The sequence below is a fragment of the Cucumis sativus genome, chromosome 2, assembly GCF_000004075.3.
Source record: "Cucumis sativus cultivar 9930 chromosome 2, Cucumber_9930_V3, whole genome shotgun sequence".
In the NCBI taxonomy this organism is placed as follows: domain Eukaryota; kingdom Viridiplantae; phylum Streptophyta; class Magnoliopsida; order Cucurbitales; family Cucurbitaceae; genus Cucumis; species Cucumis sativus.
The window spans coordinates 14,013,023-14,040,874 of NC_026656.2; the positions used below are offsets into that span (position 1 = coordinate 14,013,023).

The following is a 27,852-nucleotide window of genomic DNA, read 5'->3' on the forward strand; positions in this document are numbered from 1 at the left end:
ATTAAAAAATATTTTTTAATTTTAAATATCATATAAAAATTTTAAATAATCTTATATCTGTTTTTTAAAACTAGAATTTAAAGGGGAGATTTTGAGAAATAAAACATTTTTGGTTTTATATTTTGAATTTAGCACAATTTTAAAAAATTGTAATTTTGTTTTTTAGATTCGAGATTCTTTTCAAATTTTTAAAAACTGTTTAAAGAAAATTTCACTGTGCATCATCAATTTTTTTTTAATTTGAAAATAAAGACAAAGAAGTCATACAATATTACCTAAGAAAACTAAAAATGGATTAATGAAAACTTGGGGACCTCTCAGAGCAATTTTAACCAAAAACCATATAACATAATGCTTATGTTCTTTAGCTCGAGGCATCTTGGGACAACTTTAGTCCGAGATCATATTACATAATGCTTCGTATATCCAAAGTCTCTTGTTATTATGTTTGATTTCTTTATCTTTATCTTCAAATTTTAATAAAAAAAAAGGCTCTATCTCGATGACGCACTCGGCCGAGAGATACCAAGAAATTTTCTTCAAAGAGTTTTTTAAAATTTGAGAAGAATCTCGAGTCTATCTCGATCAAGATTGACCTTGAGAAAAATAAAATTACCGAATCTTCTAAAATTGTTTTACTTTTAAAATATAAAACTAAAAAAGTGTTAGTTTTGTCAAATTTGCAATAATAAAAAAACGTACAATTTACGAATGAAAGGAGTAAATGAATCAATTCTTATAAACGGTTTTAGGTAAGTTCTTAAAACTCGTAAATTTGAGGACTACAAACTTAAATTTCCCAAAAGTGGGAATATGTGTAATTTCAAAAAGAGGAAAAAGAAAAAGAAGAGAAGAAAAGCTAGGTCATAGGCGTAAGAAGAGTAGTGGAATTTTTGGTGTATTATGGAGAAATGTTAAGACATTTCTTAAAAATGACTGCAACACACTCACAAGATCTTTGTTCATAAGTCGAAGTCACTATCCAAATCCATCCACATTCTTACCAAATTCAAATCCAACTTCCCAACTCCTTCTTCTTCTTCCAATTCTTCATTCTCTAACTCAATTTCTTAATCCGACTCCGTTTTTGGTACCTCTTCAAAGAAGAAGAAACGCAAGGATTTGGGTCCAATTTCTGCTTGCCGGGGCCTGGGACTCATTTTACGATCGGAATCCTATGTCTTCGAACTTTTACTCGTTTTTAGTTTGTGGGTTTTCAGGTTTGTTTTTTTTTCTGTTACTGGTTCGTTATATGTTTCTTCAATTGTCTTGATCTTTCTACTCTTTCTCTTCATCTTTGTTGTTGAATGTATGTTGTGTTTGATGGGGTTTGGTTTCTGAGTTGTGGTTCATCAATGCTCAATTTTTAATTGCTAATTGGATATAATCTGGCGTCTAATGGTTGTTGGGTTTGTAATCTACACATCGATGTTTTACTTTCCTCGTCATACATCGTTTGTTTATCCCTTTTTCCGAAATGGGTATTTGCTTATTTTATGTTCTGTCAAGATTTCCATATTTGTGTCTATCATGTTTATTTGGTGTAGTTTTTATTTAACTGCAATGGTTGATGAGCTTTCAAGGTTAATTGTGGGTTTTGGTCGTCTCTATACGATAGTAGAACTCGTGTGACTTATGTTTGTTAGAATTTTGTTGACTCTCATAGGTTTCATTTTCTTAAATGCTGAATTATCTTGGAGATAAAAAGGACGAGAGAATGAAGATGAGGAACAGATACAGGAAATCAACTGCTTTACGTTGTGATGCGGGAAGCAGATGTTTGATATCTGTGGTAATTGGGAGTCTTATGGGGTGTATTCTTCTGCTGAACTTATATTCTGCTATAAGTCCTGCGGATGAGATAGGTCAGGGTATTCATCTTCGAACAAGTCATCACCTTCACTTTCCTGAACTTGAAGAGGTGGAAGAAGAAAACATTCAAATTCCCCCTCCCCGTAAGAGATCTCCACGTGCAACAAAGCGAAGACCAAAGAAAACAACCACACTGATTGATGAATTTCTTGATGAAGATTCACAGCTTAGGCACAAATTCTTTCCTGATAAAAAAGCTTCCATTGATCCGATGATCACGGGAAATGATAGTATGTTCTATTATCCAGGGAGAGTTTGGCTTGATACTGAAGGGAATCCTATTCAAGCTCATGGAGGTGGAGTGTTATTTGATGAAAGATCTGAAACATACTATTGGTATGGAGAGTATAAAGATGGTCCCACCTACCATGCTCACAAAAAGGGAGCTGCACGGGTAAAAGCTACACTTTACCTTCATTTTCTATAATACTAGTCTAATGCTTCCTTAGGTAAAAAGAATTCCTATTGCATAGACAGTTGACTTGCATCTCTATGAATTTGTGTGGAAGCAACAAACTTTGATCAGTACTTCAGTCTTTTATTCCCTTTTTCCATTACTGGCGATAGTGTCTTCTCTATTATATATATGGGAATTTCCAATGTTGATCATTTTTGCCTTTTCAGATAAGAAGTATTTTTTTCTTTCTTTTGTTATTTTGTATAGCTTACTGCTTCTACTTGGAGTTCTTAGCATAGGTTTTTTAGTAATTACTCCACAGACTCGGTCATTTTAGTTTAGATTGGAAGGTTTTTCTGCAATCTTCTTTTAAGACAAAGGATGGTTTATCACTTTGTCCCCTAGGTTTTTTGTTTGTCTTTGGCTCTTTGAATGAGCCTCTCCATTTCTTATCATTAAAAAGAAGTCATTTATTGCTCCATGGTGGTTTTAATGACTTTATGTCTTTTATCTTCTTAAACATGAATTATCAGCTCTGGTGACCGTTTTATGCTAATTTGCTTCTAGTTCATCAGTTCTTACCTTATTTCACTCTTGATAAGGTTCGCGTCCAACTTATGAATCTTGTTAGTTTTTTAGATGGTATGTGATACTTGGAAGCATCCAACGTATGAATCCTATTACTTCATTGTCTTGGGAGGATAGCATTGAGAAGAAATTTAAGGGGGAGGAAGTGGGTACACTTTGTTATCTTTCTCTTTTGGAGCCGATTGAGAGTATGCTGATTTGGGATGGGAGCTTAAGAAATGGAATTTAGATAAAACAGGATTTTCATTGTTAAATGTGAAGCTAAAGAGTCAGTTGATATTCCCTCTTTTCCTAATTTGCTTGGCTTTGGGAAAGCTTAAATATAGCTGAACTGAGACTTTCCGCAGAACATGAAAAAGTTCCAAATTAGCATAGGTCTAAATTCCTAGTCCCTAGACTATCCCTTTTAAAATTGTATTTGATTTCTTTAAGCTGAATTAACCAAAAACAAGGCCAACATGGCACTAACTCAACTGCTCAACACTTTTCTTTTTTTTGAAACCCTTGCAGATTAGGACAAGAAGTCCTTCGTGATTAGAGAAACACCATACTAACTTTTGGTTCTAACCAATGGGGTGACAAGACTGAACTACCATATGGTGAGCCTAATTTGGAAATTCAAGATTCCAAAAAAGCTGAAAGTTCTTTCATGGTCATTGCTCTATAGAAGTTTGAATACCCACAAGAAGCTTCAAAGGAAGTTTCAACTTCCAAAATAGGATGATCTCTCCTTCTACGTGTCACCTTTGCTTGAGGAGGAATCCCATTATCACATGTTCTTGCATTGTCCTTCTGTGGCTAAATGGTGGCAGTTTTTCTTCAATGTGTTCGGGGTGGATTGCTGGCTTCCTTAATTAAATTTATGATTGGCTTATGGAAGTGCCCAATGGTAGGATACTTGGCAGCTGTCGGCAAGGGGAAAGTTCTTTGGAGATGTGTGACGCCTTCCCTCCATTAGGGGCGTTGGAAGGTAAATAATAGTCTGGTTTTAAAGGTAAGTATTCTTCTTTAGAGTCCTTCTGACTAATGGTTCAACCCAAGGGCTCTTGGTGGTGTTAAGTATTCTTCTTCAGAAAGAAATGTGAGACATTTTTCACTGTTGTGTTGTGTCCGTACGGACTGCAGAAGTATGAAAAGAGAAAGAAATTTGGACTCTCATATATATTCTATCATTCATGTTAATGATGAACTTTATTTGGCATTTAATAGAAGATAAAAAGGTGAAATAGCAGGTATTGAATATGAAGGTCTCATCTACGTACTTGATGATTTATTAGTTCATCCACCAGAGTTTGCTCACTAATTGAATATGAAAGGTCTCATCTCCATACTTGTTCGTCACCTCTTGATGATTTATTAGTTCATCTCATCCACCAGAGTTTTGCATGCTTCAAATGGTATCTCAGGGATGCTCACTGAGTCTATTAATGAGATGCGTTATGGTGATTCCCTTAGGGTGCTTTGAGTCTTCTAATCCCCTTAGCATTTAAGAGATGAAAATTTGTTCTATTGCCACTCATCTCCAATGCTATACTCGAAGAAAAAAACATCACTCTCTAGTTTCCTCCAATCAATGAGGATAATTCTCTGAACTGAAATCACAAATTGTGTCGAAGAAAAGGTTTTTAGTTATTTGGCTCCATCTCTCATGAGAACAAGAGCCATCTTCTGGGATTACTGTTGACAAGTACTTTATGGAGTAGATTTTGATGGTGTTTTCACTAAAGGAGTATTTCATTCTTCAAAGGACCGTTTTACTTCTGCTTCTCTTTCTCATCATGTTGAAAATTCTTATGGAACTTATGATGTGAGCTTGAGCAGTGTTGATGATTACATGTTTCTCTAAGGGTTGCTAGCTTGAGTAGTATCGATGATACGGGTCAGTTTACTATCATTATTTCAAGAAAGTGACAAAGAGACTCATTTTTCTATTTCTTCACCAACGCCTTAGTTTCTCTTATTGAGGTTTGCATCTCAAGTTACATGAAAATACTTCATTGAATTCCTAGACATTCCTTGTTGAGGTTTGCTTGCTCTTTTGATATTGAGGTTTGGGTTTGGTGGTCCTTGCTTGGTGATAAATTTCTTGAGATGGCTTTGGTCCAATTTACAGGTCCATTTTTCAAAGTGCAGCTTTCTGTAGTGAGTTTGGTCTTTTGGTCTTCCTCTTTGCCATTTTCTTTTTGTTTTGTACACTCAATATTTTCTGTTCTTTTCGGTTCTCTGTAGTGGATCTTTCTGTCTTCTGTTTAGTTCTCTTGTTTGCAGAGTTTGTTTCTCTGAGAATCAGTTTCGTTTCATTTATTCAATGGAGCATTTTCTTTTTAAAAAATATATATTGTTAGTGGTTAAAGGTACGCTTTTGCTGGTGCTGGTTTACATAAAAACATAATGGTTGGAGACAGTGTAGTAGAGAAAGAGGACCAGAATTGAAAAGAATGTTAGGGATGGAAGAGAGGAAATTAAAAGAGCGTAGTGGGAAACAAGTGGATGTGCTACGCTAAGTCAAAGACAGTTGATGATAGGAAAATATCTTAAATATTAGACAATGCTTATTGAGATTTGTGGCTAAGCTTGAGCTTGGCACTTCCCATTATGGCATGAACCGAGTTCTTTCTCTCTACACGCATCAAAGGGCCCTTGGATATTCTCAAAATCTCAAGTACCAAAACCTTATATCCAGAATAACGTCAGCAGCGGAAACTGATTTTTCTACGTTGGTTGGGCAATTTTACAAAGGCCTTTCAATTCTTTATTCAACCAAAAATCATCGTCTATCTAAGACTGCTGGAGTTAATCAACTAACACTTGAAACTTTGGCATAAGAAGAAACCTCACAGGAGATGAAATGCGTAGGCCTACAGTGGTAGCCTTTACTAGTAGCAAGAATAAGAAATCTTTCGTATAATCTACAGTGGTAGCCTATATTTGTAGGTAAGAAAAGGAGTAATGGAGCAAAAATATTTTGATACCTATAAATAATGATTCTCTTTGGGGAGAGGAACAGTGTCTTGAGGTGTGGAGAGGTACCCTGGTGAAGTTTGGTCTCTGGTGAGGACCGTGAACTTTCATGTATCTCTTTGGGCTTCAATATCAAAGGCTTTTTGTAAATTATGACCCAGACAACATTTTACTTGGTTGAAAACCCTTTCTTTAGTGGGTTTTTGTGGGCTTGACTTTTTTGTATGTCCTTGTATTCTTTCTTTTTTTTTCTTTTTTTTTTTCCTCCTTAGTTAAAGCAGTTATTTCTATCTAAAACATGTTACGTGGTCTAAATCTTCAATCCCATCACATCATTCTACGTTCAGCCTGTTAAAGTGCAAGATTAGGTATGCTGTCAAAGAATCCTCCAACCCTAATTGCTCCATCAATTCTTTTCAACCAGATAGAGTCCCTCCTCCTCCATCCCTCTGATTTTAAGGCTAACTCTCTATGCTACAACGCTTGATAGTTAATACTAGGCAGTTCATAGGATGTAATATTTATCTAATGATTCTTAAAACCAACAATTGTTTGGTTGTGACTTCTTTTACGATCTGATATCTTTTATTCCTGTGCTACTAGCTGTAAATTGATCACATTTCGTCTTCTGCTCATCATGTGATTCAGGTTCACTGTTTTAATATTTCACTATTAACTTATGTTGCCTTCTCTTTTTCACTTGACTAATGTATTCTCAACACATGCAACAAGTTAGCCTTAGCAACTACACTTACATTTTGTCGTTCTTATGATTAGGTTGACATTATAGGAGTCGGTTGCTACTCCTCCAAAGACTTGTGGACCTGGAAAAATGAAGGCATTGTTTTGACAGCGGAAGAAACAGATGAGACCCATGATCTTCATAAATCAAATGTACTCGAGAGGCCGAAAGTAATCTACAATTCAAGGACTGGAAAATATGTAATGTGGATGCATATTGATGATGTAAACTATACCAAGGCTTCTGTTGGTGTTGCCATCAGTGATTACCCCACCGGTCCATTCGATTATCTCTACAGCAAAAAACCCCATGGATTTGATAGTAGAGACATGACAATCTTCAAAGATGACGATGGTACAGCCTATCTCATTTACTCCTCCGAAGACAATAGTGAGCTTCATGTAGGATCTCTCTCAAAAGATTATCTCGACGTGACCAATGTAGCGAGAAGGGTTCTCATCGGCCAACACCGAGAAGCACCAGCTTTGTTCAAACACCAGGGAACTTACTATATGGTCACATCAGGGTGCACGGGATGGGCACCCAATGAGGCACTAACACACGCAGCTGAGTCAATAATGGGTCCATGGGAGACAATGGGAAACCCGTGTATAGGAGGGAACAAAATGTTTCGATTGGCTACATTCTTTTCTCAAAGCACATTTGTTCTTCCCTTACCTTCATATCCCAACTTGTTTATTTTCATGGCGGACCGTTGGAACCCTGCAGATCTTAGAGACTCGAGGTACGTTTGGTTGCCATTGATGGTTGGAGGACTTGTGGATGAACCCCTTGACTACAATTTTGGGTTCCCTTTGTGGTCAAGAGTGTCTATATATTGGCATAGGAAGTGGAGGCTTCCTCAAGGCTGGAATTCATTGAAATGATACAAATTGTTCTCGAAATCTCCCCCTCAATGTACCATATAATAAAGGTCTTTGTTTTATTCTTTGGGTGTCGCTAATAATCTTCACTACATATTTTATAGGCAAAAGAATATTACTCTTGAGAGAATTTATACGTTTATTTTTTTGTTTAACTAATAATTTATGATAGCAGTCTTCAGTTTTACCCTTCTCTTTTCCCTAATCTCTCAGACTCTCATTTTAATAAAGTTTAAAACTCATCTTGATTCCTAAATTTTGCCTTTTGCGAAATTAAGCGATTTCCTCTTCAAATTACATTCACTCTATGAGATCTTTCCTATAAAAATTACCATATTCAAACAAGTATGATTGATAACTCATTTTCATAACTTTCACGAAAATGTCATCCTTATTTTGTTTAATTATATTATAATTAACTCAAAACTATATAGTTCATCCATCAAACACATATTTAGTCATGCTAATTTGACAAAATATTTATAAAAATAAAATATTTGCAACATAAATAAACATTGATAGACATTTTAATATAAATAAATAAAAAATGAGCAAAATATTTCTTTTGGAAGAACAAATTAAAATATTGATTTTGTATTGTAAATGATTTATTTTAGTCATTTACACTTTCCCTCGACTATCAAATTTAATAGCCATATTCTCTAATGAGCGGTTTTATCATCCGTTTATGGGGTTTTTACAAAGCAAAGCCCAATAACCCGATTTAGGCAAAGGAATGGGTGATCGGAGGAGCCACCAACACGGTGGCGACAGCAGCAGCGGAGAGGAAGACGGCGACGCCCAGTGGAGATCTGCCATTGATTCTGTTGCTATCTCCTCTGTGTTTATCTCGTCCTTAACTAATGGTGTTCCTGCTACTTCCATAGCCACAACTTCAAGCTCTGATAATGGTTTTGAGTTTAATCTTTGTGCTCAGCCGCCCAAGCAATATCAAATCAAGGTCGGTACCATCACCTTTCCTTTTCCGACCATCAATCGTCTTTGTATTGTTTTGCTTTTTTTTTTTACTTACTTTGAATTACATTTTGCGGCTCTTTTGAGTTGAAGCTCTTGGAATAGGAAATGATTGAGATGTAATGTTATTTAGATTTTCAATTCTTTATCGAAGCTAGAATAATGGGTTTGTTTATTTGTGATTACTATGTTTTTTGTCTTGCCGTGAAGGCTGGGAGCTATGTGGAGTTTCATAAATTTACGAACACTCAATTATATTGGCTAAAACATTTGACACGATAACTTTATGCCCGGAACTAGATATGTCTCATCCACTTGGAAAGATTTCTGGCAAGACACTCCGTTAATCATAGAAACACAACACTTCTAACAAGTATTTGTCTTTACTACGAAGCATTCTTTTGGTGTAAATATGGATGTTACTTATTGTCTTCTACCCTTTCTCCTCCTTTTGCCTGCATTAAGAAAGTGTCTACATTGTCATTTCTTTCAATATCTGACTGATGGGCTCCTTGACTTGCAGGCACAAAAACTATTGGATAATATTTTGGAAACTACTCTAGAGTTGGTGGAACATTCCAATTCTGTTCCTTGTGATGATGATTCCAAATCCAGCGAAGGTGGAATTCGTTTGTTTAAAAATGCTCCAGTGGGGGTTGTGTTTGATCACGTGGGTAAGTACTTTAACTACGTTTTCTTATTTGAAGAAGCCAGAAGACAGACTTAGTGATACTTAGATGCTTATACTTAATGACTCCTGATACTGGATATCTTAAAGCTTAAACAAATATGAACTATTAGAAGTGAATCTTTGAAAACAAGTTACAACTTCCCAAAATGTACATCTATTCATCCTGTGTTTCATGTTTCCCAACTTAAACGTGCCTTAGGAGTTTGGGACAGCATTACGATGTGGAATCAGATGCCTATTATCTGTCAGATTTGTTTGAATGGATGGTGAAACCAATGGAGGTGTATGAATATTGCAATTGCAAAAGTTCTTCGACAGGTGCTTGGGAAGTCATCATTAGCTGAAAGGGATTGCCTGAACATGAGGCCACCTGGGAGAACACAATGATTTCAAGTATCAATTCCCTATGTTTCATCTCGAGGACAAGGTGAATTTAGAAGTAGAAGGTAGCTTGTTTCTAGAGTAATTTGTCGAGAGGAAAGAGAGAAAACTGAACCATTTAAAATAGGTTGGGAAATCACTGTAATTTCCTTAGTGCGAGGTTGTTCTTGATCAATAATGATTTGTGCGTAAGATAACTGACAAGAATTTAACTATAAATAGAGGGAAGGGGAAGGCGGATAAGCAACATTTTGGCGAGGTATTTAGGGCTTGAGAGATCTCAAGATAGAGAGGATGTAAATACTTCAAACTCGTGGTTTATCTTGTATTTGGTTATCATTTATCTTTCCATATATTTAGGTTCTAACTAGAGATTATTTATTTGGGTATGGTATGAGGAGGTAGGAAACCTCACAAATAGGGATATAGATTTCTATCAAGGGTGATGGAAATTTTGACGATATTACCTTTTGTTCTAAAGGGGGATGAAGTGAAGATTCTGTTAAGAAACTGCATCTATTCCAAAGTGAACCCAACGAGTCATATGAAACAGAGTCTAATGCAGTAATAGCATGATAGAACACTGATACAGTGTTTCTATTTTATTGATAACCATCTAACTGCATTATATAACTAACTACTCTTAGCCCTATCTAAATCTAGGTATCTAACATAGCACTAGTATCTTCTCTTTTAGTTCCCGCCAAAGACTCTTCTATTGTTGAGATTTGTAGTCTTTAGATGTGGGCGATTCTTTCTCGATCTCTGGGTGTTGCAGTTTAGCAATGATTGCTTTATTATTTTGTCTTTCAGGAAATCTTAAAGTGCAAATTGATTGGGGGTCTTACTTTCTGGTTCTTTAGTTTGCTCTGGTTTCCCAAAGAGGTTGTTTCAATTTAAACCTTGCTTTTTCTTAAGCCAATTGCCGTCCGTTCTGTAATTACGCTTTGTTCTTTGAGTCGATGGCATACCAACCTTTTTGCATTTGAACAAAATATGTTCTTTTAAATGGGAAAAAGAAAAAGAAAAAAAACTGATGACGACCTATCAAGAAACATGGAACAACATAAAGAAAAAATAAAAATAGGCGTTTGCAACAGATAGGCACACGCCATATGCATCTGCTCTATTGAAAAGGTTGTCACATCTTTAGTAGGGAAATCTCGTATTCGTAATGACCTTGTGAATGGTGTTATATTTGCTCTATTCTAATTAGAACATCAAGTATACAAGCGTATATCTCTGACGATGTTAAATGTTATTCATTTCTGATATTATGGATTCCAAATGAAGTTCTCTGTTTGTTATATGTATAATGCCTTCAGATGAGCTTCCACGCCCCACAAAGAGACCTAAAATTCTACCAGGGAAAGAAATCAACGAGAAATCAAAGAAGGTTGCCATCACTTTGATCCAAATTCTCTTGTTTATCATTCATCCACGTTTTCTTAACACTACTGTTTTCTTTTCCTTTCACCATAAAGTTCAAGCAGCAGCTCCGATCCGTGGCTGTTGAAGGAGAAGACATAATAACTGCTTCGAAACGTGTGTGTGAGAAGTCAATTGCTCGGCTTGAAGCTAAAGAAGCAGCAGTGAAAGCAGCAGCCAAAAGAGAGGAAGATAGGGTAGCAAAACTGAAAAAGGTAAGAGGAGAGAAATGGTTACCATCAATTGCTAGGGAAATGAAGTTACAATCTCAACAATGATAGTATAGGATTTAGATAGCAATTAGAAATCTTTCTTTTAGTATTTATGTTGCTGCTGGAACTTCTTACCGTCAATGAAAGAAGACAAGAAAAACTGGACCGTCAAATCGAAAATTTCATCAACAATTCACCATGCTATTGTGGAGAATGAAGATTGTTGTTTTCTTGCCCAGGAAACTCTTTATGATATTCTTTGTCATTTATCATTAGCTCTGGGCTGGAGAAAAGGTTATGTAGGAGGTAGAAGAATTTTGATTTATTTGGGGTTTCTTTTTCCCTCTCCCATGTTAGCATAATTGTAATATGAGTTTACTTTTTTTATGCCTACTTGAAAATCATTAGTATAATAGAACTAGTTAAAGAAATATATCAAAATCAACTTTTACAATGAAAATGTTAAATTTGTGGGTTATATTTAACTATTGGTCACATGAGAAGCTTTTAAGAATTGCATAGGATTTACCTAACAAATATTTAACTATTGGTGGAACCCCCCATTTTCTCACAAGAAGGCTAAAGATTTTCTTCTCATTTCTTCCTTTCCCATTTGATTATGTTCTTCCATTTCTAATATGTCATGAACTAATATTTTAACATCTCATGCACTAAGTAGAATCAAATTTTAAAAAATTAAAGTGTTAGTCTGATAACTACTTTGTTATTTATTTTTGTTTTAAAAAACTAAGTCTATGTTCGTTTTCATTTTTAGAATAATTTGTTTTTAATTATAATGATTGAATTTTTAACTAATATTTAAAAAAACACGAACTTTTTAAAGTGGTTTCTTTTAAAAAAATAGAACAAAATGCGAAAATATTTACACATATAGAACAAATATGAAAAATAAAAAAGCTCACATGCCCCCAATGTAAAATAGCAAAAATACTTTGATTAAATGGTCACACATGTGCAAAAATGATATTGTACTTAGTTTAATCTAAACGATTTTGGTAGAATATTTGATAATGAAAAAAAGAATAAGAACACAATAACATTGAACATGAGAGAGGATGAAGAAATTCTTAAAAAGAAAATTTAGAATTTATCGAAAAGTTAAATCAACCTATACAAATTTCACATGCATTTTTAATTATGTTATAGGATCTAAAAAAACAATTTAAAAAATAAAAGTATGATAATTACGAAAATGAAGTATAAATGATTGAAATTTATTTAATTGTTGAAGTCCAATTAAGTATATTTATGTTTGGTTGGATTTGGAAATTGTGAAAACATATTGAATTGAAGAGGCAAAATGAAAAAGTTAGAAGCAGTAAGTCTAAGTCCAAATTAGCTCATCTTTCAACATTAATATCAGATGTACTTTCCCTTTTTATTAAGGAAGACAGTACCAATCATTCCACCACTCTCACCATTTCCTTTCTCTCTCCCCCGGTTGTCTCCACTCTCCCCGCCCCCACGTCGCCCCCCTTCCTTCCGGACATGCTCCACTGTGTATGTTCCCCCGCCGTTGCCGGAATCTTGTTTTTGGGTAGGATTTTGGATATTTTGGATTGTTTCTAACTTTGTTTTTGGTAGGATCTTATTTAGTCATTGGATGTTTTGCCTAAGTATTATTTTACCCATTGAAGGTTTGAGCTGATCGGAGCAGGTGTTCTGCATGGGAAACGGATTTTGTGGACATTTTTAGTAAGTATTAAGGCTCCAAGGCCCCAAAGATTCTGTTTTGATTGCTGAAAGTTGGATTTATAACTCTTATTTGTGGTTTTTATTTAGATTGGGTTTTTCCTTTTGTGGAGTTTGGAAGTGATTTTGGATCAAAGTTAAACTTCAGTTGTTTGGAGATTTTTGGAATGAATTCTTGTTTGGAATTAGGCCTTGATTTGCTCATTTAAGTTGTGGTTTATTTGGCCATTGTTTCATGGTTTCTAGTCTTCTTCATTTGGTAACAATGCTACACCTGGCTTCTTCATTTGTTCTACTTTTCCCATTTCTCTGGGATAATTGTGATCGTTGTGGGATGATACTGTTGTGCAATCATACTGTTCTGGTTTCGAATTGGATTAATAGGGAATATAGTGATTTATACTTCTGAACTTGAGGGCTTTTATCAATTTAAGCCCTGAACAAATAATTGTATGAGTTTAAACCATGAACTTTTGCTAGTATATCAATTTACACTCTCCATTACAGTAATCTTTGCCATCGAAGTTTGAAAACATTATAGGTTTTGTTTTCTTAAATGCTCAATTATCTAGGAGATAAAGGGCGAGAGGATGGAGATGAGGAACAAATTCAGGAAATCCACTACTTTACGTTGTGATTCACAGAGCAAATGTTTGATATCTGTGGTAATTGGGAGTCTAATGGTGTGCATTCTTTTGCTGAGTTTACTTTCTCCTACAAGCCGCAAAAATGAGATGGGTCAGGGTATCCAAATTCGAACGAGTCATCATCTTCACTTACGAGAACTTCAAGAGGTGGAAGAAGAAAACATTCAAATTCCCCCTCCCCATAAGAGACCTCGACGTGCACCGAAGCGAAGACCAAAACGAATGACCCCACTGATTGATGAATTTCTTGATGAAGATTCACAGCTTAGACGCAAGTTCTTTCCTGATCATAAAACTTTCATTGATCCGATGATCACGGGAAATGATAGTATGTTCTATTATCCAGGGAGAGTTTGGCTAGATACTGAAGGGAATCCCATTCAAGCTCACGGAGGTGGAGTGATATTTGATGAAAGATCCGAAACATACTATTGGTATGGAGAGTATAAAGATGGTCCCACCTACCATGCTCACGAAAAGGGAGCTGCACGGGTAAAAGCTATAGTCTGTCTTTTTGGACCTCCATTTTCTGTTATGCTAGTCTTATGCTTCCATGGATAACAAATTTCCTATTGCATAAACTCTTGGTGTGCATCTCTATGATCTTGAATGGAAACAACAGACTTTGATTAGTGGTTCAGTCTTTTTTCCTCATCTGTTTCTTAATAGTGTCTTGTCTATTATGGCAATTTCCAATGTCAATTTTTGTTTTCTTTTTATGATAAGTAGTTTCTTTTTTCTTTCTTTTGTTATTTTGTACAGCTTACTTCCTCTACTTGGATTGCTCATCCTAGGCTTTTTAGTAATTAGTCCATAAGACTCCATTTTAATTTAGAGTGGAAGGTCTTTTTGTAATCCTTCTTTAGGGAAAAGGGATGCCTTATCCCTTTGTCCCCTAGGTTGTTTTTTGTTTGGCTTTGGCTGTTTGAATGAATCTGTGAGACCTCCTATTAAACAAGCTCATGTGAGGAATGTTTTGGGAATGAGAAAGCACTAGAGGAGAAGTGGCTCTCTTGGAATAGCCATGACTTATGGTTTTCTTTGTGTTCTCTGCGTTTTCTGCTTGTTTTGATGTTCGCATTGATTTCAATTGTAATCATTGAACTCTATAGTTGAGTACTTTTGAGTTATCATAGAAATACTGGGAGGAAGATAGTCCCTTGTTCTTGGCCGTCCTTCTTTAGTTCTATGCCACCAGCTTTAAATTTATCACATTTTCCTCCTAAGAAGTGAGTACACTATGGTTTGGCAAGCGTGTTTGTGTCAGACATTTGGGCACTCCGACACTTGTTTGACATGTATCAAATGCTTGTCAATGAAACAAATGTGTTAGATATACATAGAACACTTGTTGAGTAGACTAAAGAGAAACATAAATGAGAATAATAATAAATTTTGAGTGTGTAATCATACAAGTGAATCAACCCATTAACTTTGAATTTTCTTCTAATATAGAAATGTATATTTTAATAAATGTATCCTTGTCATGTTGTGCCCTAGATTTTTAGAAAATGATAACTTGTCATGTTTGTGTCGTGTCGTGTCCGTATCTGTGCTTCTTGGTTTTCTACAGTATTTTATCGATTCTTTGTTTTAGTATTTCACTATTAACTTCTGCTGTCTTTTCATCTTTTTTTCACTTGAATAATTAATTCATTCTCTATATGAGCAACAAATTAGCCTTTGGAACTATCCTAAAACATTTTGGCATTTTATGATTAGGTTGACATTATAGGAATTGGTTGCTACTCTTCCAAAGACTTGTGGAGCTGGAAAAATGAAGGCATTGTTTTGGCAGCGGAAGAAACAGATGAGACCCATGATCTTCATAAATCGAATGTGCTTGAGAGGCCGAAAGTAATCTACAATTCAAGGACTGGAAAATATGTAATGTGGATGCATATTGATAATGTGAACTATACAAAGGCTTCTGTTGGTGTTGCCATCAGTGATTACCCAAACGGTCCATTCCATTATCTCCAGAGCAAAAGACCCCATGGATTTGACAGTAGAGACATGACAATCTTCAAAGATGACAATGGTACAGCCTATCTCATTTACTCATCCCAAGGCAATAGTGAGCTTCATGTAGGACCTCTCTCAGAAGATTATCTCGACGTGACCAATGTAGCAAGAAGGATTCTCATCGGCCAACATCGAGAAGCACCAGCTTTGTTCAAACATAAGGGAACTTACTATATGATCACATCAGGGTGCACGGGATGGGCTCCGAACGAGGCACTGGCACACGCAGCAGAGTCAATAATGGGTCCATGGGAGACAATAGGAAACCCATGTATAGGAGAAAACAAGATGTTTCGACTGGCGACATTCTTGTCTCAGAGCACATTTGTTATTCCTCTACCTTCTTCATACCCCAACTTGTTTATTTTCATGGCAGACCGATGGAACCCTGCCGATCTTAGAGACTCGAGGTACGTTTGGTTGCCATTGATGGTTGGTGGACTTGTGGATCAACCCCTTGACTACAATTTTAGGTTCCCTTTGTGGTCAAGAGTGTCTATATATTGGCATAGGAAGTGGAGGCTTCCTCAAGGCTGGAATTCATTGAAATGATACAAATTGTTCTTAAATTTCCCCCTCTGTGTACCATATAAGAAAGTTCCTTCTTCGACTCTTTAGGTGTCCTAACAGTATTCATCACTAATGCAATAATGTTCACTAGTTCATGTTATAGGCACAAAATATTTAACCCTTGAAGGATTTTACATGTTTTTCTTTGTTTAAATTTTTTTTATGAGGTTTATGTTAGGCTTGTAGTTTCTATTAGTTCATACTTGATCTTGGGTTATAATTTTATGATCTCCAAAAATCTCATTACAAGTTCATTCAACAGCATGCCCAATAAGAAGAGCATACGAAACAAAGTTTAAGATCATAACAACGAAGATTTTGGGATAGATAATCAACCTCGTTCGAGTTGGAGCATGAATATTTCAAATTTTTCTTATATTTTTGCATCAAATTTATTATGGATATACACCAATGATAATAAAACTCAGAATATTTCTTACGAACACTTTTTTTCAACATACAACTCCAAGATAGAGACTGAATCTTCAACCTCAAGAATGAAGGTAATTGTTATTGTGCCAACTTGACCTATTACTATAATTTAAATGCATATTTTTCTATGATTTTTTTAAACCTCTATTATAGACTTTTGACATATTTTGCTACGTCTACAATTTTTTAAAATGTTGTTGTATATACTAATACTTTGAATCTAATTGCTATTTTTTCAACTATCCATATTCATAAATATAACAAAATACCAGGATAGATTGCTAAGGATCTTTTGCGGACTTAAGGACTAAAAAATCTCGAGTTCAAATCGGATCGAATCAAATTTTAATAAGTCTTTCAATAAATAAAAATAATACACTAAAGCACGTGCGAAGGCTAAATTCACACGGGTGTCTTCTCTCCGTCTACCTGTCCAGGCACCCACGCGGCGGCCCAAACCACCGGCTGCCCCTTCCAAGCCAAGAACATCCCGGCTCCAGCTCCGTCGCCATCCATCACTGTCCACCCATCCTTGTACCTCCTCAATAGCGCGCGTACATCATCATTTACATCCTCACTAAACGACACCGGTTTAAAACCGCCGTCATGCATACGACGGACCCAACGCGCCGCCGTCTCACGCCTCTCCACCGATTCCGCCAGCCCGCGTGCAAGCAAGTCCACGACGGCGCGTCCAGCTGCGCGTTCAAGCATTAGCCTTTCGTCAGTGACGACCGGGAAACTTCCGTCCAAAGAATCGAAGTAAAGCCTAAACCACCGTAAACACTCCTGAAGGTGTTTGACAAAGTCGTCGGCGCCGCCGTGGGCGTTGAGATCGGCTTCCTCCTCAACGACAGTGATAATCTTGGGCCGCAATGATCGGAATAACGATATGAGAAAATCGCGGCGGTTTTGAAGGGGGGCGACGGAGCGCAAGGCACCGGAGCAGTTGACGGCGACGGCCTCGTCGTGTTTGAGGGGTAAATTTGTAAAATCGAAGTGCGAAACGTCGCCATAGTGGAAAATGGGTTTGAATTTGAAGGGAATTCCCATAAGCCTTGCGAACTTCTCTAGTCTTCTACTTATTTCCTTCATCAACTTCTGAGATTAATGCATTTATGTCAAAAAAGCAACGAGTAGAAGTATTTGTGTTTTCCTTTTAAATGAGTAATCATAGTTTTACAATATTTCAATCAATTTCCATTGAAGGAGAAACCACAATAACATAAAAAATAATAGCAGAGGAAAAACAATATCATGATGGGTATTATATTATTGTTCTAGTTTTTGAAAAACATTTAGTTCATATTAACATCCACCAACATTTATCTAAATATATCCTTAGTTATATGGGATATTTGACTGATTTTATTGCCATCAAAACTTAGGATATCATATTTTGAAGTATATTCAGTATTATGTCAAACATTATGATCATGTTCTGTGTTGGGTGTGTTAGATTACAAAAGATTTTTTTCCTACTTGTTGATATGTTTAGTTTAGTACATGTTTGTTGGTTTTGTTTAGAGAATATCTTATTCTTCCTTGAAGATCATCTTAAGCTGAGGTTGAAGCATACGTTTTATGGTATTGTTTATTTTTTAGAGTTAGCCTTTTTGAATGAGAAGAAAGGATGTGTTTAAGGGTTTTAGCGATTATTCAAAGAAAAATACCCAAAAGCACTTGTTTGTTAATCTTTGTGTGTCTTAATTTGTTGTTTGAGGATGTTGCCAGTAGTCATTTAGACAAGATGAAAGTGTGTGTTCATATGTTGTTTATGGTGATATGAGTGGAAAAGAGTTTATCCACTATTTAACTTGGAAAAACTATTTCAGAAGAGCTCACTCTTAAAGAGAGTTTGATCTCATCTAAGTAAGAAAAGCTTTTATGTGAATGTGATTATGTGTGAGCTCAAACTTGAGGGAGTCTATCTGATCACTACATTGTTATAATCACTTAACTCTTTATATAATGAAGTTTGTTTCCACTAGACTGCAACTCCCCCTTCCACAAGAATATAATAACGAATTTACAGTGAACTGGACTATCAATATTTGTGTTTATCTATCTATATGTTGTCATTGTATGATATTAAGTTATATTTTTATTATTCATCGCTCTTACAACATCATGCTTGACTTCTGTACTATGTGTTTTAGATCCACTTTAAAAATTAAAATGGATAATTCATAGTCTTGAAATTTAGAAATTACCTAGGACAATTTTCACTTTCAACCTTCATAATAGTAGGAGCATCTTGTATCTCTAATAATAGTACATGTCAATAATAAAGGTATGTCTAATTTCAAGGAAATTTTTTAACTTTTGAGACTAAATTATTACAGAATCGAAATTACGAAAACTTATTATAAATAACTGTTTAAGAAATCCCTTTTAAATTACTAAAAAGTGCTTTTAGATGTAATACCTAGAAAGGAAAGTAGTTCTTATTAAACATAATTAGAGTTACCTTATGAGCTCGTAGGGTTCCTTCCGATTTGGCTGCAACCAAGGTAGTTAGAGTAAGGTGCGGAGTTTGGTCCGATTGTGTTGCCAAAGCTTCAATAAAAGTTGGCCATTGAGTGCAAAATGAGGAGTAACTTCCAGCAATATCAATTATATGCAACTTCTTTTCACCTTGTAAAGCTTCCATTAAGGAGCCATTTGAAGCAACATAGCCAAATCTCATCCATGGACTCACCTCCTCAAACTTCAACACCATTCTTCTCATCGACTCGAAACACGACTGTTTCTCCAATGCTGCTGCCAAGGTTCCATAGCACTTGGCGCCTGAGTCGGTGACCCGACTGAACATGCCTTGAAGGAAGTAGAACGCTAGCTTTTGATCGATGTCGCCGTATGGAGAACCAAGCTCATTCAACACCCACATGAGGTGTTGGATTCGAGGAGTGTTATTGTTGACGATAGCAATGGCTGTTTGGAGGAGTATTGTAGAAGCCCATTCTTCAGAAAGATCAAAGTTTGGGTCTTGATCAACTGGAGCAACAACACCTGAACATATACTATGTTGGATGAACATAGAAATATATATATCTCAAAATCAATTGACAAGTTGATAAGCGTAATAATTAACCATGAATCTTATAAAATTGGTTAGATTTCTCTTTCATTCCAATGTGAGATTTTCTCCCTGTCTAGAATGTGTTAATCATTAATACATTTAAGCTCTTTGATAACCAACCAAATGTTCATCTTATGGTTCAATCATGCATATATACAAATTTTCTCAACTAAATCACTTCTGATTTCATTTCACTTTCAACCAAGGAGAAGTGTTTACAAGATTATAAAAAATAAATAATAGAGACAAAAGTTCCATTTTTTTTTCTCTAATATAACTTAACCCATCATCTAAACACTCATATTTAAAATGAGAAGTGTGAAAATAGTCTAATTCAATGAAAATGTTTCCTTATAAATATATCATCTTAAACTTTTAAATCTTTACATGAAACTGTCAATAAAATTTTAGATTTTTTTACCTTAAAAGAAAACGTTTAGAAAAAAGAACTTTACACTGTAATCCATCGACTAAAGCTTTCAAAGATTACGTTCATTAAAAAGTAGAATAACACAAAGAATTCGATGGTAGTTTAAGATCGTATGTACCAGTGGATGTAGTACTAGTCGTGGTGGTGGAACATTGAAGCTGTCGGAGTTGGTGGTGGTGGTGGTGACTTGAAGAAGAGGAAGCAGAGAAATGATCTTCATCCTCCATGAACAAATTGTTGAAGCATTCTTGAGATTGTGGGTTTTGAAGATAGAAATTATAATGATTTTGATCACTAGAATTCTTTGAGCTGCTGCTTGAATTATTGTTATAAGAATATTGATCAGAGGATTCAAGACGATCATTAACCAACCTTAACAAGGTATCCATGAATGAGATTTCACTGAAGGAAAAAAACACCTTATAAATATATATAATTATTTTATTCAAGGTTTGATATATGAAATAATAAGATTTAGAAAAAAGCAACATGAAAGTGGGGAGAAGGCATTGGAATTAATGACAAGAAATTGAGAGGTCTGACAAAAGAGATGATAAAAGTGTTTGAGAAAAAAGGTTTTAAACAAATGAGGAGAGATCATTTCAAAACCCACACAACCCTAGTGGGTTTTGTACTTTTGTTTACCTTTCAACTCTCTATCCATCCTTTTTATCTTTCTTTCCCTCCCTCTCTGATCCCTCTCTCCCTCATCCTTATTATATTCAATGTGACCATCATAATATATTATATAGTTGTCATACAATTAATTAATAACATACAAACACAAGTAAAATAATTGTTATGACGTGCCTCTCTAAGTAAACTTCAAGGAAGGAAGACAACCTACAAGCACATGAAAAGAAAACATCGATGTGATGTTTACCACGTAACCTTGAAAGCTTAAGTCAGTATTTAACAAATGGTCAGAGTAAGCAAGAAAGGGGAAGAAAAGAATAACTTAATTACTTTGGGTGTTGCTTATGGCCCTCTTATTTATATCAAAATGAACTCAGAGTTCCAAATCCAAGAGGGGATTAGGAAATACAAACTCGAACTGACCAAGTTTAGAGAGATGGAAGAATTTGAACTTAATTTCAAGGCAGAGAAAAAGTCAAAGACAGTTATGGTTGAACTATATAAGTTTCACTAATGTAACTATCCATCACATAATTAATTTCTAAGTGATATTGATGGTGGTAAAAGAGTGCCAAATGGAGGTTTTTGAGAAAAGAGAGAGAAAAAGGAATAATATAGGATTAAGATCAGTAGTAAAGCTGCCGGCGTGTGAAATATCATCATCAACCTTCCACTTCCACCATGGCTGCTATTGCTAAACCCTTACACCTTGAAACACTATCAATATATATAATTTTTTGAAATTTGTTTACATAAACAAATGGAGTTGATAATAACATTATTGTTTTAGAGTACAAAAACAAAAGGGTAGGGTTTGTGGGGAATTTTAATATTGCTGAAAATTTATTTGTCTAAAAAAAAATGAAAAATGGTGTCTTTCAAAGGTGGGTTTTTTGTTATGATTATGTCCCAAACCCAAGTTGGAATTTATTTGTCTCAATCTCCTTGTCCTCAATCTCATTTTCTTCTTTTTATATATATATATGAATTTGTATATGTATTCTTTTTATTATAATAAATGGAAGAAGAAAAATATTGAAAAAATATCCATTCACACTTTTCACTAATATGTTTACGTCAATTTATCTTATCGATTTAGTTAACTTTCAACTTTGAATGGTGTATCAATTCAATTTTAATATCTCTATTATATTTTATTTATATATATCTACGAAAGTTTAAAGTTTAAATTGATACAATCCAAAATTTAGGGATATAATATGATATTCATGCTAACACACGTACCTGAGATTATGATCTAATATCTATTTGATTTCTAAATTTCAAAACTAGTTTAAGAACTTAAAATTGGGATATGCTTTTTTTTATGGTGCGTACTCATGTGGGATATGTTTTTTTTAGGTGCGTACTCATCTTGTGTTTAATGTTAATATTGATTAATTAATTTATAAAGTATCCATATGTAATATTTTGTTTAAGTTTAGGATTAGTTTCTTTGATTTATTAATCTTATGGTTAGTTTTATTGATTAATTAAGATTAAGATTAGTTTGTATTCTAATTGATTGTTTCGCGACGATAACTACTAGAACTCAAAAAGAAGTTGTCTAAGTCGATATAAAATAGTGACAAAAAGACTAACTCAACAAACTAATAACTATTAGTGCGTACTTATATATATATACACTGTTTTAGAATATGTATTAGTACTAAATAAATAGAATAGACACAATTAGTGAAAGCTACGTTGCTAGAGAAGAACAAATTGTTATTATTATTATTATTATTATCTTATTTTAATATAGGAGTAGTGACAATCTATATACCCAAATTAAAAGAACTTAATTAAATTATATATTTTAGTACTTCATAAACTTTAACGTGATAATGTATATATTTTATGTTTAAAAATATTTTAATTAAGGTGATTAAATTTTTAAGTTTTTTACTATATAGCAAGTCCTTATCCTTGTTAGTAAAATGCCCCATGTATGTGTATTAATACTAATGGTAAATAAGTGATTGATTTGGTACATAGTTGGATAACTTTATCAGTATCAAAGTTTTACATTGGCTATGTAACTAAGTTCTTATCTAGTGGATAATAGATGCTAGCAATGCATCTAACCCAAGTGGAAGATCATGGGAATAACTATTTTCATTGAGTGAAATCAAAAGAAAAATTATGGAAGAGTTTATGTCTATAATTGTGGAGATAATTTGAGAGTTCTTATCCCTACGAGTAGTATTAGAGTCATGTTAGTAAAATTCTCAAATGCCAATAAAAGAGATGTAGTGAAGTCTCGAAAGTAGTCATAGTGTGATTTGTGGCTACTTTATCGGATAGGCGATATGCTCTAGTGAAAGAGAATTAACCTAAATAAGAATTAATGTAGATAGTTGACTATACAAGGGAAGAAGATTTAGTGGCCGTTTGTTCAAGAGAAATGTTAGTTTGGAATACAACTAAAATTCTAGACAAGATGATGATCATGAATATATTAGTATATAACGTTTGGGCTTGAAACTCAAAATAACGCAACCAACGACGAGGATTATGCCAATAATTTCATGTCAGTAAAAAGTTATTTGGAGGATTGTTGTCCTCAATAGGCAAACCAACAACTTCAATATAAATTAATATTCCCTTTTCATCATGTTCAATTAAATAATTTGGCTTCCCTATACCATTGTTTTGTTAATTACCAAAATGTTTTGTCAAATCATTCACTTTGTTAGTCTAATATAATTATCAACATGTAATAATGTTAGCATTTAAGTAGTTGATGTTAAAAAGACTTGATGATTAAAATAAACACACACAACAACTCATTATCAAAGTTTTAGAAACTAATTAAGATTAGCAAATGAAATAAAATATTGGGAAAATTTATAAATTTAGCCCTTGAATTAATGATAATATATATAACTTTTTAATGACATCAAAGGAATAATTGATTCATTAGTCTATTGTTTGGTTAAGTACCCCATCCAACATGTTACATCATAATCTTTGAAAAAACTTGTATTTAGTATATTTGGAGATATACCAAATAACAACTAATTAATAATAATAGCTACTATTTTGGAGTCTTCCTTCTTAAGGGAAAAAGAAAATAGAATGGGATGAGTATTGAAATTTTGTTTAATAATTGTTCAATTATTTGAAATTTTCTAAACAATATTTCACTTTCCAATTAGAAACCCCATATATTTATAAACTTGAAAAAACCAAGTCAAAACACACTTTTTAATTTAATAATTAAGGAAAAGAAAGACCAAAAGACTTAGACAAAAAAAATGTTTGATTAAATTAATTAATGTTGTCCCTCCCTTAATCTCTCACCTAATTAATTATATAATCAAGGCATGTTTTCCAATAATTACAAGTAAACAATCGTTAATTATATATTAGGGATATAGGAAGACCAAGGAAGTTTCTTTTGGATATAATTTTAGAACATATATGGTAATGTATATTACATAATGACAAATTTGTAAGCTTATTGTATAATGATTCTTTCACAACTTTTAGAGTTTTGATTTTGATTTTAGTTATAATCATTGAATCAATTTATTTTATATGAAGCGTTGATCCAATTAAAAAGGAAAATTTTACAATTATTAATCATTAAAAATTAATTAAGTTGGGCTATATTATGTAGAATGACTTTTTCTTTTCTTTTTGAAAACTACCTAAAAGTTTAGAATCTTTCCAAGTGCATATTTGATTAGAAGTTTGGATTGATATACATGATTGATACCATAGGAGTTTTTTATTTGAAGTTTTTGTAATGACAATGATGGTTTTTATTGTAAAAATGATTTTTGGGTTTAGGGTTTGAAAAGTATGAGGATATACATCATCTCGTCAATTATTTGTGCCATATAGTCTCGTAATATATATGTTATTTAAGAATGACTTAACTAATGTATATGTGATGTTATACTAGCCATTGCATAAAAGTTCGAGGTTATTAATGTAGGTGAACCGTGTACAAGAAATAACAAGATATGATAGGTAATTGATAAGGTTTAGTGAGTCTTTACTTTGTTAACACAATGGATACAAGTTACATGAGCATAACTCAGCCGATGTGCGATCAAAATCTCAAGGTCTGAAATTTGATCTCTCAACCTATATTTTAAAAAGAAAGAATTTGATCTAAATCATTATTGTAGAGATATGTGAGTTGGGGTATTCGATGTTTGTGTAAGACAGCTAAAACCACAAAATATGTAATCCCTGTTTGTAAAATTTGTTACTTATGAAACGATTAACATTTCATTGAATTGTCATATATATGACTTAATGATCTAATCTTGAGTAAATACTGTGAAGATTTAACCAAATAGGGAGTTGGAAACATATACTCATAAGACGAAATTGATCATTTTCTAGAGTAGATTATGAACCGCTCACTTAAGTGTTAATTTAGACAATTTAATAAAAGGGATCCCCACCCGTTCATTAGTTCAAGGGAGAGTTAAGTTTGTGGTTAAATAATCACAGACACACTAACCATTAGAGGACTTTAGAGACGAAATGAATTGAAAATATAACAATCAAACAATATTTCGATAAAATTTAAATGTAATTGTTTAAGTTTGTTAGTAAAAAACCATATCACTTTTATAAGTTCTTTAAAAAGTTGCTATACATTTAATTCTACCTAATCCAATTATCAGAAAATATTCAAGATTGTTCACCCTCTCCCTTGACTATCCAAGTTAATAGCCCAATCTCTTCAAAGCAAAACCCAATAACCCGATTTAGGCAACCAAAATTTGTTACCTTTATTGGCTCTAAAAATGAAAGGCTATGGTGGCAAGTCAACAATAGCAGCGGGTGAGAGGAAGTCGGTGACGACAACGACCACTTCAATCTCGAACTTAATCTCTGTCCTCAGCTACCCAAGATGATCAAGGTTGATAGCATCATAGTTTTACTTTGATTACATTTGCAACTTGAGTTGAAGACTTGAAGTTGTTTACGGGAAATGGTTGAGATATATATAATGTTATTTACATTATCAAATCCATACTGAAGTAAGAACAATGTGTTTGTTTAGTCGTGACTTGTAATTTTTGTTCAAATTTGATTGGGTTTTATTTGTTCAAAGGGTGAAGCAGCACAACTAAGAATAGACTTATCAAGTGGAAAAAAATTTAGATCTCTTGAATCTTTATAGTTCACAATCACTCAAATATAATGGCTAAAACTTTTGATACTGTACTTAAGACCCCTAATATTTGATATCTTAAAGCTTAAATGAACATAGAACTAATATAATCAAATTTACTTCGAAGACGAGTATCAAGCATCAAGTATAACATTCACAAGGTCCTTACTCCATTGAATTCAGCAAGAGGAAAAAAGAAACAAACTAAACATGGAATCAAATTACAACTAACTCTACTCTGTGGAACACTTCTCCAAGAACTTTTCAAAAAGAAATTCAATCAGACATTCTTCTTCAACAGTGCGAAATTACAACTTCAACTTTTCAAAAGCAAAGAATCGAGCTTCAGTTCAAAATTCATTCACAAGAAAATTACTAAAAACAATTTTCAATCAGTATAGATAAACGAAAAGCAAATAATTTGAGTCTTGCAGAAAGAGCAATTCTTAAACTTATGGACTCATTTAAAAGAGCCACAGCAACTAACCATACAAAGAAAACCTCTAAACCAAACAAATATGACCAAACGAATTATTACAGAATTCTAGTAATCGAAGTCCATTGATAACATTGATTAACAGATGCTTCGTACCACTATAAAAATAAACCAAATCCTTCACAGCATAACATGATATATATGAAGACTACTCCCAAGATCAGTAACTATTTGGTTTTTAGTTTTTGAAAATTAAGCCTACAATTATCCCTTTTCAAAACTAAATTTATTGTTTTGTTCATTTGGGGATGTTCCTTGGATTGTTATTTTGTTTGGTTCCTCCATTTTTGTAGGCTTCCTGTCATCCCCTCCTATTGATTTCATTGTATTTTTTCTTCTTTCGATGGGATTTGGTTCATCTTGCTCTCGGGTGTTTTCGGTACTCTTTAGACATTTCATTTATCAAGGAAATGGTTTCTTGCTAAAAAGGGTAGTTTTTGTTTAGAATTTGACTAAGAATTCAACTCTTTAATAATAAATGGAGAGAAAATAGATAAATTTTCAAAAAGCAAAACCAAAATAGTTAGCAACAGGCTAAGAGATGAAACATTTCATAAAAGCAACAAAGAAAATTCTTGAATTAGAAAATAGAAAGCCAAAAGGCCAAAGTTCATATCAAACTAACAATTGCTTTATGTCAATCAACAACAATGCCTGTCGACCAGAAACTAAATCAAGATCAATTCTTCATTCAAAGGACAAGAACAGAGATATGAAGAAAGGAATCTTATGATATTGCATTGAAAAATAACAAAAAAATCCAGGTATTGAGAGCAAAGGCAGAACTCGAAGCATCAAAATTAAAAAACAATAAAACATTGTCTCCTCATTCCAGAACAAACAAAGACAAAACCTCAAGTTTGAAAGCAAATAAAAACAGGGTAAGAACTAAAACTAAGAGGAAATTTCAAAAATTTTCACCAGATTAAAATTAGTCGACGCTTTGCATAATATCCTCAGCAGTGAATTTAGTACCCTTATCCTTATCTGCAGAAGCACGACCCTTAGCCTTACGATCAAGCAACGACTTCCTATCCTTATCCAACTTGAGCTTCGTAATCATAACCTTCGACGGCTTAATTCCAACATTAACAGTGGAGCCATTCACTTTCTCTCTAGTGATGCGCTCAATATGAATGATCCACTTGCGACGGTAGACCTGTACGACCTTACCTTCACGGCCTTTGTACGTTCCTCTCAAGACCTGAACTTCGTCGTCCTTCCGGATCGGCATGGAGCGGACATTGTACTTAGAACGAAGGTCGCCGGAGAGGGTCGCACTCATCAAAATCCGCCGTACGCTGGACGGCGCGGAGAAGTGTGCCTTGCGATTCTTACGGCGGGAGCTGGAGACTCTAGGGTTGTACTTCATTGTGATTGATTAGGGTTTTTGGGTCTCTGAGGGAAATTGAAGTTAACCAAAGGCAAAGAGGAAGAAAACCTAATTTTAAAGGTTCGTTTTATATTTAGGGGATTGTACATTTTGGACTTGGATTTACCAAAATACCCCTAAATCATTTTAATTGAGGTATCTAAGGGTTGAAGTT

General features: G+C 34.1%; 5 protein-coding genes across 8 annotated transcripts; 3 read left to right on the forward strand and 2 right to left on the reverse strand.

The window, feature by feature from the left end:
• The first annotated feature begins 839 nt into the window (after positions 1-839).
• Positions 840-7,633, forward strand: LOC101203100. The gene is made up of 3 exons (XM_004147977.3): positions 840-1,220; positions 1,667-2,266; positions 6,596-7,633. The coding sequence occupies exons 2-3, from the start codon at positions 1,682-1,684 to the stop codon at positions 7,445-7,447; spliced, it is 1,437 nt and encodes a 478-aa protein (XP_004148025.3). The 5' UTR covers positions 840-1,220; positions 1,667-1,681; the 3' UTR covers positions 7,448-7,633.
• A 422-nt stretch (positions 7,634-8,055) lies between these two features.
• LOC101203340 lies at positions 8,056-11,564 on the forward strand. Its single transcript, XM_004147978.3, has 4 exons — positions 8,056-8,405; positions 8,943-9,093; positions 10,817-10,887; positions 10,976-11,564. Exons 1-4 carry the CDS (start codon positions 8,181-8,183, stop codon positions 11,195-11,197), a joined length of 669 nt encoding a protein of 222 aa, XP_004148026.1. The 5' UTR covers positions 8,056-8,180; the 3' UTR covers positions 11,198-11,564.
• Positions 11,565-12,507: 943 nt separating this feature from the next.
• On the forward strand, positions 12,508-16,286 carry LOC101203585. Of its 2 annotated transcripts, XM_011651037.2 has the most exons (4): positions 12,508-12,689; positions 12,790-12,847; positions 13,417-13,983; positions 15,214-16,286. In XM_011651037.2, the coding sequence occupies exons 1-4, from the start codon at positions 12,655-12,657 to the stop codon at positions 16,066-16,068; spliced, it is 1,515 nt and encodes a 504-aa protein (XP_011649339.2). In that variant the 5' UTR covers positions 12,508-12,654; the 3' UTR covers positions 16,069-16,286. The 2 variants fall into 2 exon arrangements, with proteins under 2 accessions (XP_011649339.2, XP_031736994.1); XM_031881134.1 differs by lacking the exon at positions 12,508-12,689 and having other exon boundaries at positions 12,804-12,847; positions 13,386-13,983.
• Positions 16,287-16,774: 488 nt separating this feature from the next.
• LOC101210294 (protein SHORT-ROOT) lies at positions 16,775-20,722 on the reverse strand. 3 transcript variants are annotated; one of them, XM_031881133.1, is made up of 4 exons: positions 20,676-20,722; positions 20,149-20,432; positions 18,989-19,530; positions 16,775-17,619 (listed from the first exon to the last, which is right to left on the reverse strand). In XM_031881133.1, the coding sequence occupies exons 2-4, from the start codon at positions 20,417-20,419 to the stop codon at positions 16,921-16,923; spliced, it is 1,512 nt and encodes a 503-aa protein (XP_031736993.1). In that variant the 5' UTR covers positions 20,420-20,432; positions 20,676-20,722; the 3' UTR covers positions 16,775-16,920. The 3 variants fall into 3 exon arrangements, with proteins under 3 accessions (XP_031736993.1, XP_031736992.1, XP_011649340.2); XM_031881132.1 differs by lacking the exon at positions 20,676-20,722 and having other exon boundaries at positions 16,775-17,616; positions 20,149-20,647; XM_011651038.2 differs by lacking the exon at positions 20,676-20,722 and having other exon boundaries at positions 20,149-20,644.
• Positions 20,723-27,016: 6,294 nt separating this feature from the next.
• LOC101203829 (60S ribosomal protein L26-1) lies at positions 27,017-27,749 on the reverse strand. The gene has a single exon (XM_004147980.3). It carries the CDS (start codon positions 27,675-27,677, stop codon positions 27,237-27,239), a length of 441 nt encoding a protein of 146 aa, XP_004148028.1. The 5' UTR covers positions 27,678-27,749; the 3' UTR covers positions 27,017-27,236.
• Between the last annotated feature and the right edge of the window lie 103 nt (positions 27,750-27,852).

Excerpts from the sequence above, each read along its gene's own strand:
- LOC101203100 (XM_004147977.3), top strand. The coding sequence starts at position 1,682 with ATGCTGAATTATCTTGGAGATAAAAAGGACGAGAGAATGAAGATGAGG. Across the intron at positions 2,267-6,595 it reads ACAAAAAGGGAGCTGCACGG|GTTGACATTATAGGAGTCGG; the intron begins GTAAAAGCTACA and ends TCTTATGATTAG.
- LOC101203340 (XM_004147978.3), top strand. The coding sequence starts at position 8,181 with ATGGGTGATCGGAGGAGCCACCAACACGGTGGCGACAGCAGCAGCGGA. Across the intron at positions 9,094-10,816 it reads GGTTGTGTTTGATCACGTGG|ATGAGCTTCCACGCCCCACA; the intron begins GTAAGTACTTTA and ends TAATGCCTTCAG. Across the intron at positions 10,888-10,975 it reads TCAACGAGAAATCAAAGAAG|TTCAAGCAGCAGCTCCGATC; the intron begins GTTGCCATCACT and ends TTCACCATAAAG.
- LOC101203585 (XM_011651037.2), top strand. The coding sequence starts at position 12,655 with ATGTTCCCCCGCCGTTGCCGGAATCTTGTTTTTGG. Across the intron at positions 12,690-12,789 it reads TGCCGGAATCTTGTTTTTGG|GTTTGAGCTGATCGGAGCAG; the intron begins GTAGGATTTTGG and ends TACCCATTGAAG. Across the intron at positions 13,984-15,213 it reads ACGAAAAGGGAGCTGCACGG|GTTGACATTATAGGAATTGG; the intron begins GTAAAAGCTATA and ends TTTTATGATTAG.
- LOC101210294 (XM_011651038.2), bottom strand. The coding sequence starts at position 20,521 with ATGTTGCTTTTTTCTAAATCTTATTATTTCATATATCAAACCTTGAAT. Across the intron at positions 19,531-20,148 it reads GACTAGTACTACATCCACTG|GTGTTGTTGCTCCAGTTGAT; the intron begins GTACATACGATC and ends GTATATGTTCAG. Across the intron at positions 17,620-18,988 it reads GAACCCTACGAGCTCATAAG|AAGTTGATGAAGGAAATAAG; the intron begins GTAACTCTAATT and ends CATTAATCTCAG.
- LOC101203829 (XM_004147980.3), bottom strand. The coding sequence starts at position 27,677 with ATGAAGTACAACCCTAGAGTCTCCAGCTCCCGCCGTAAGAATCGCAAG.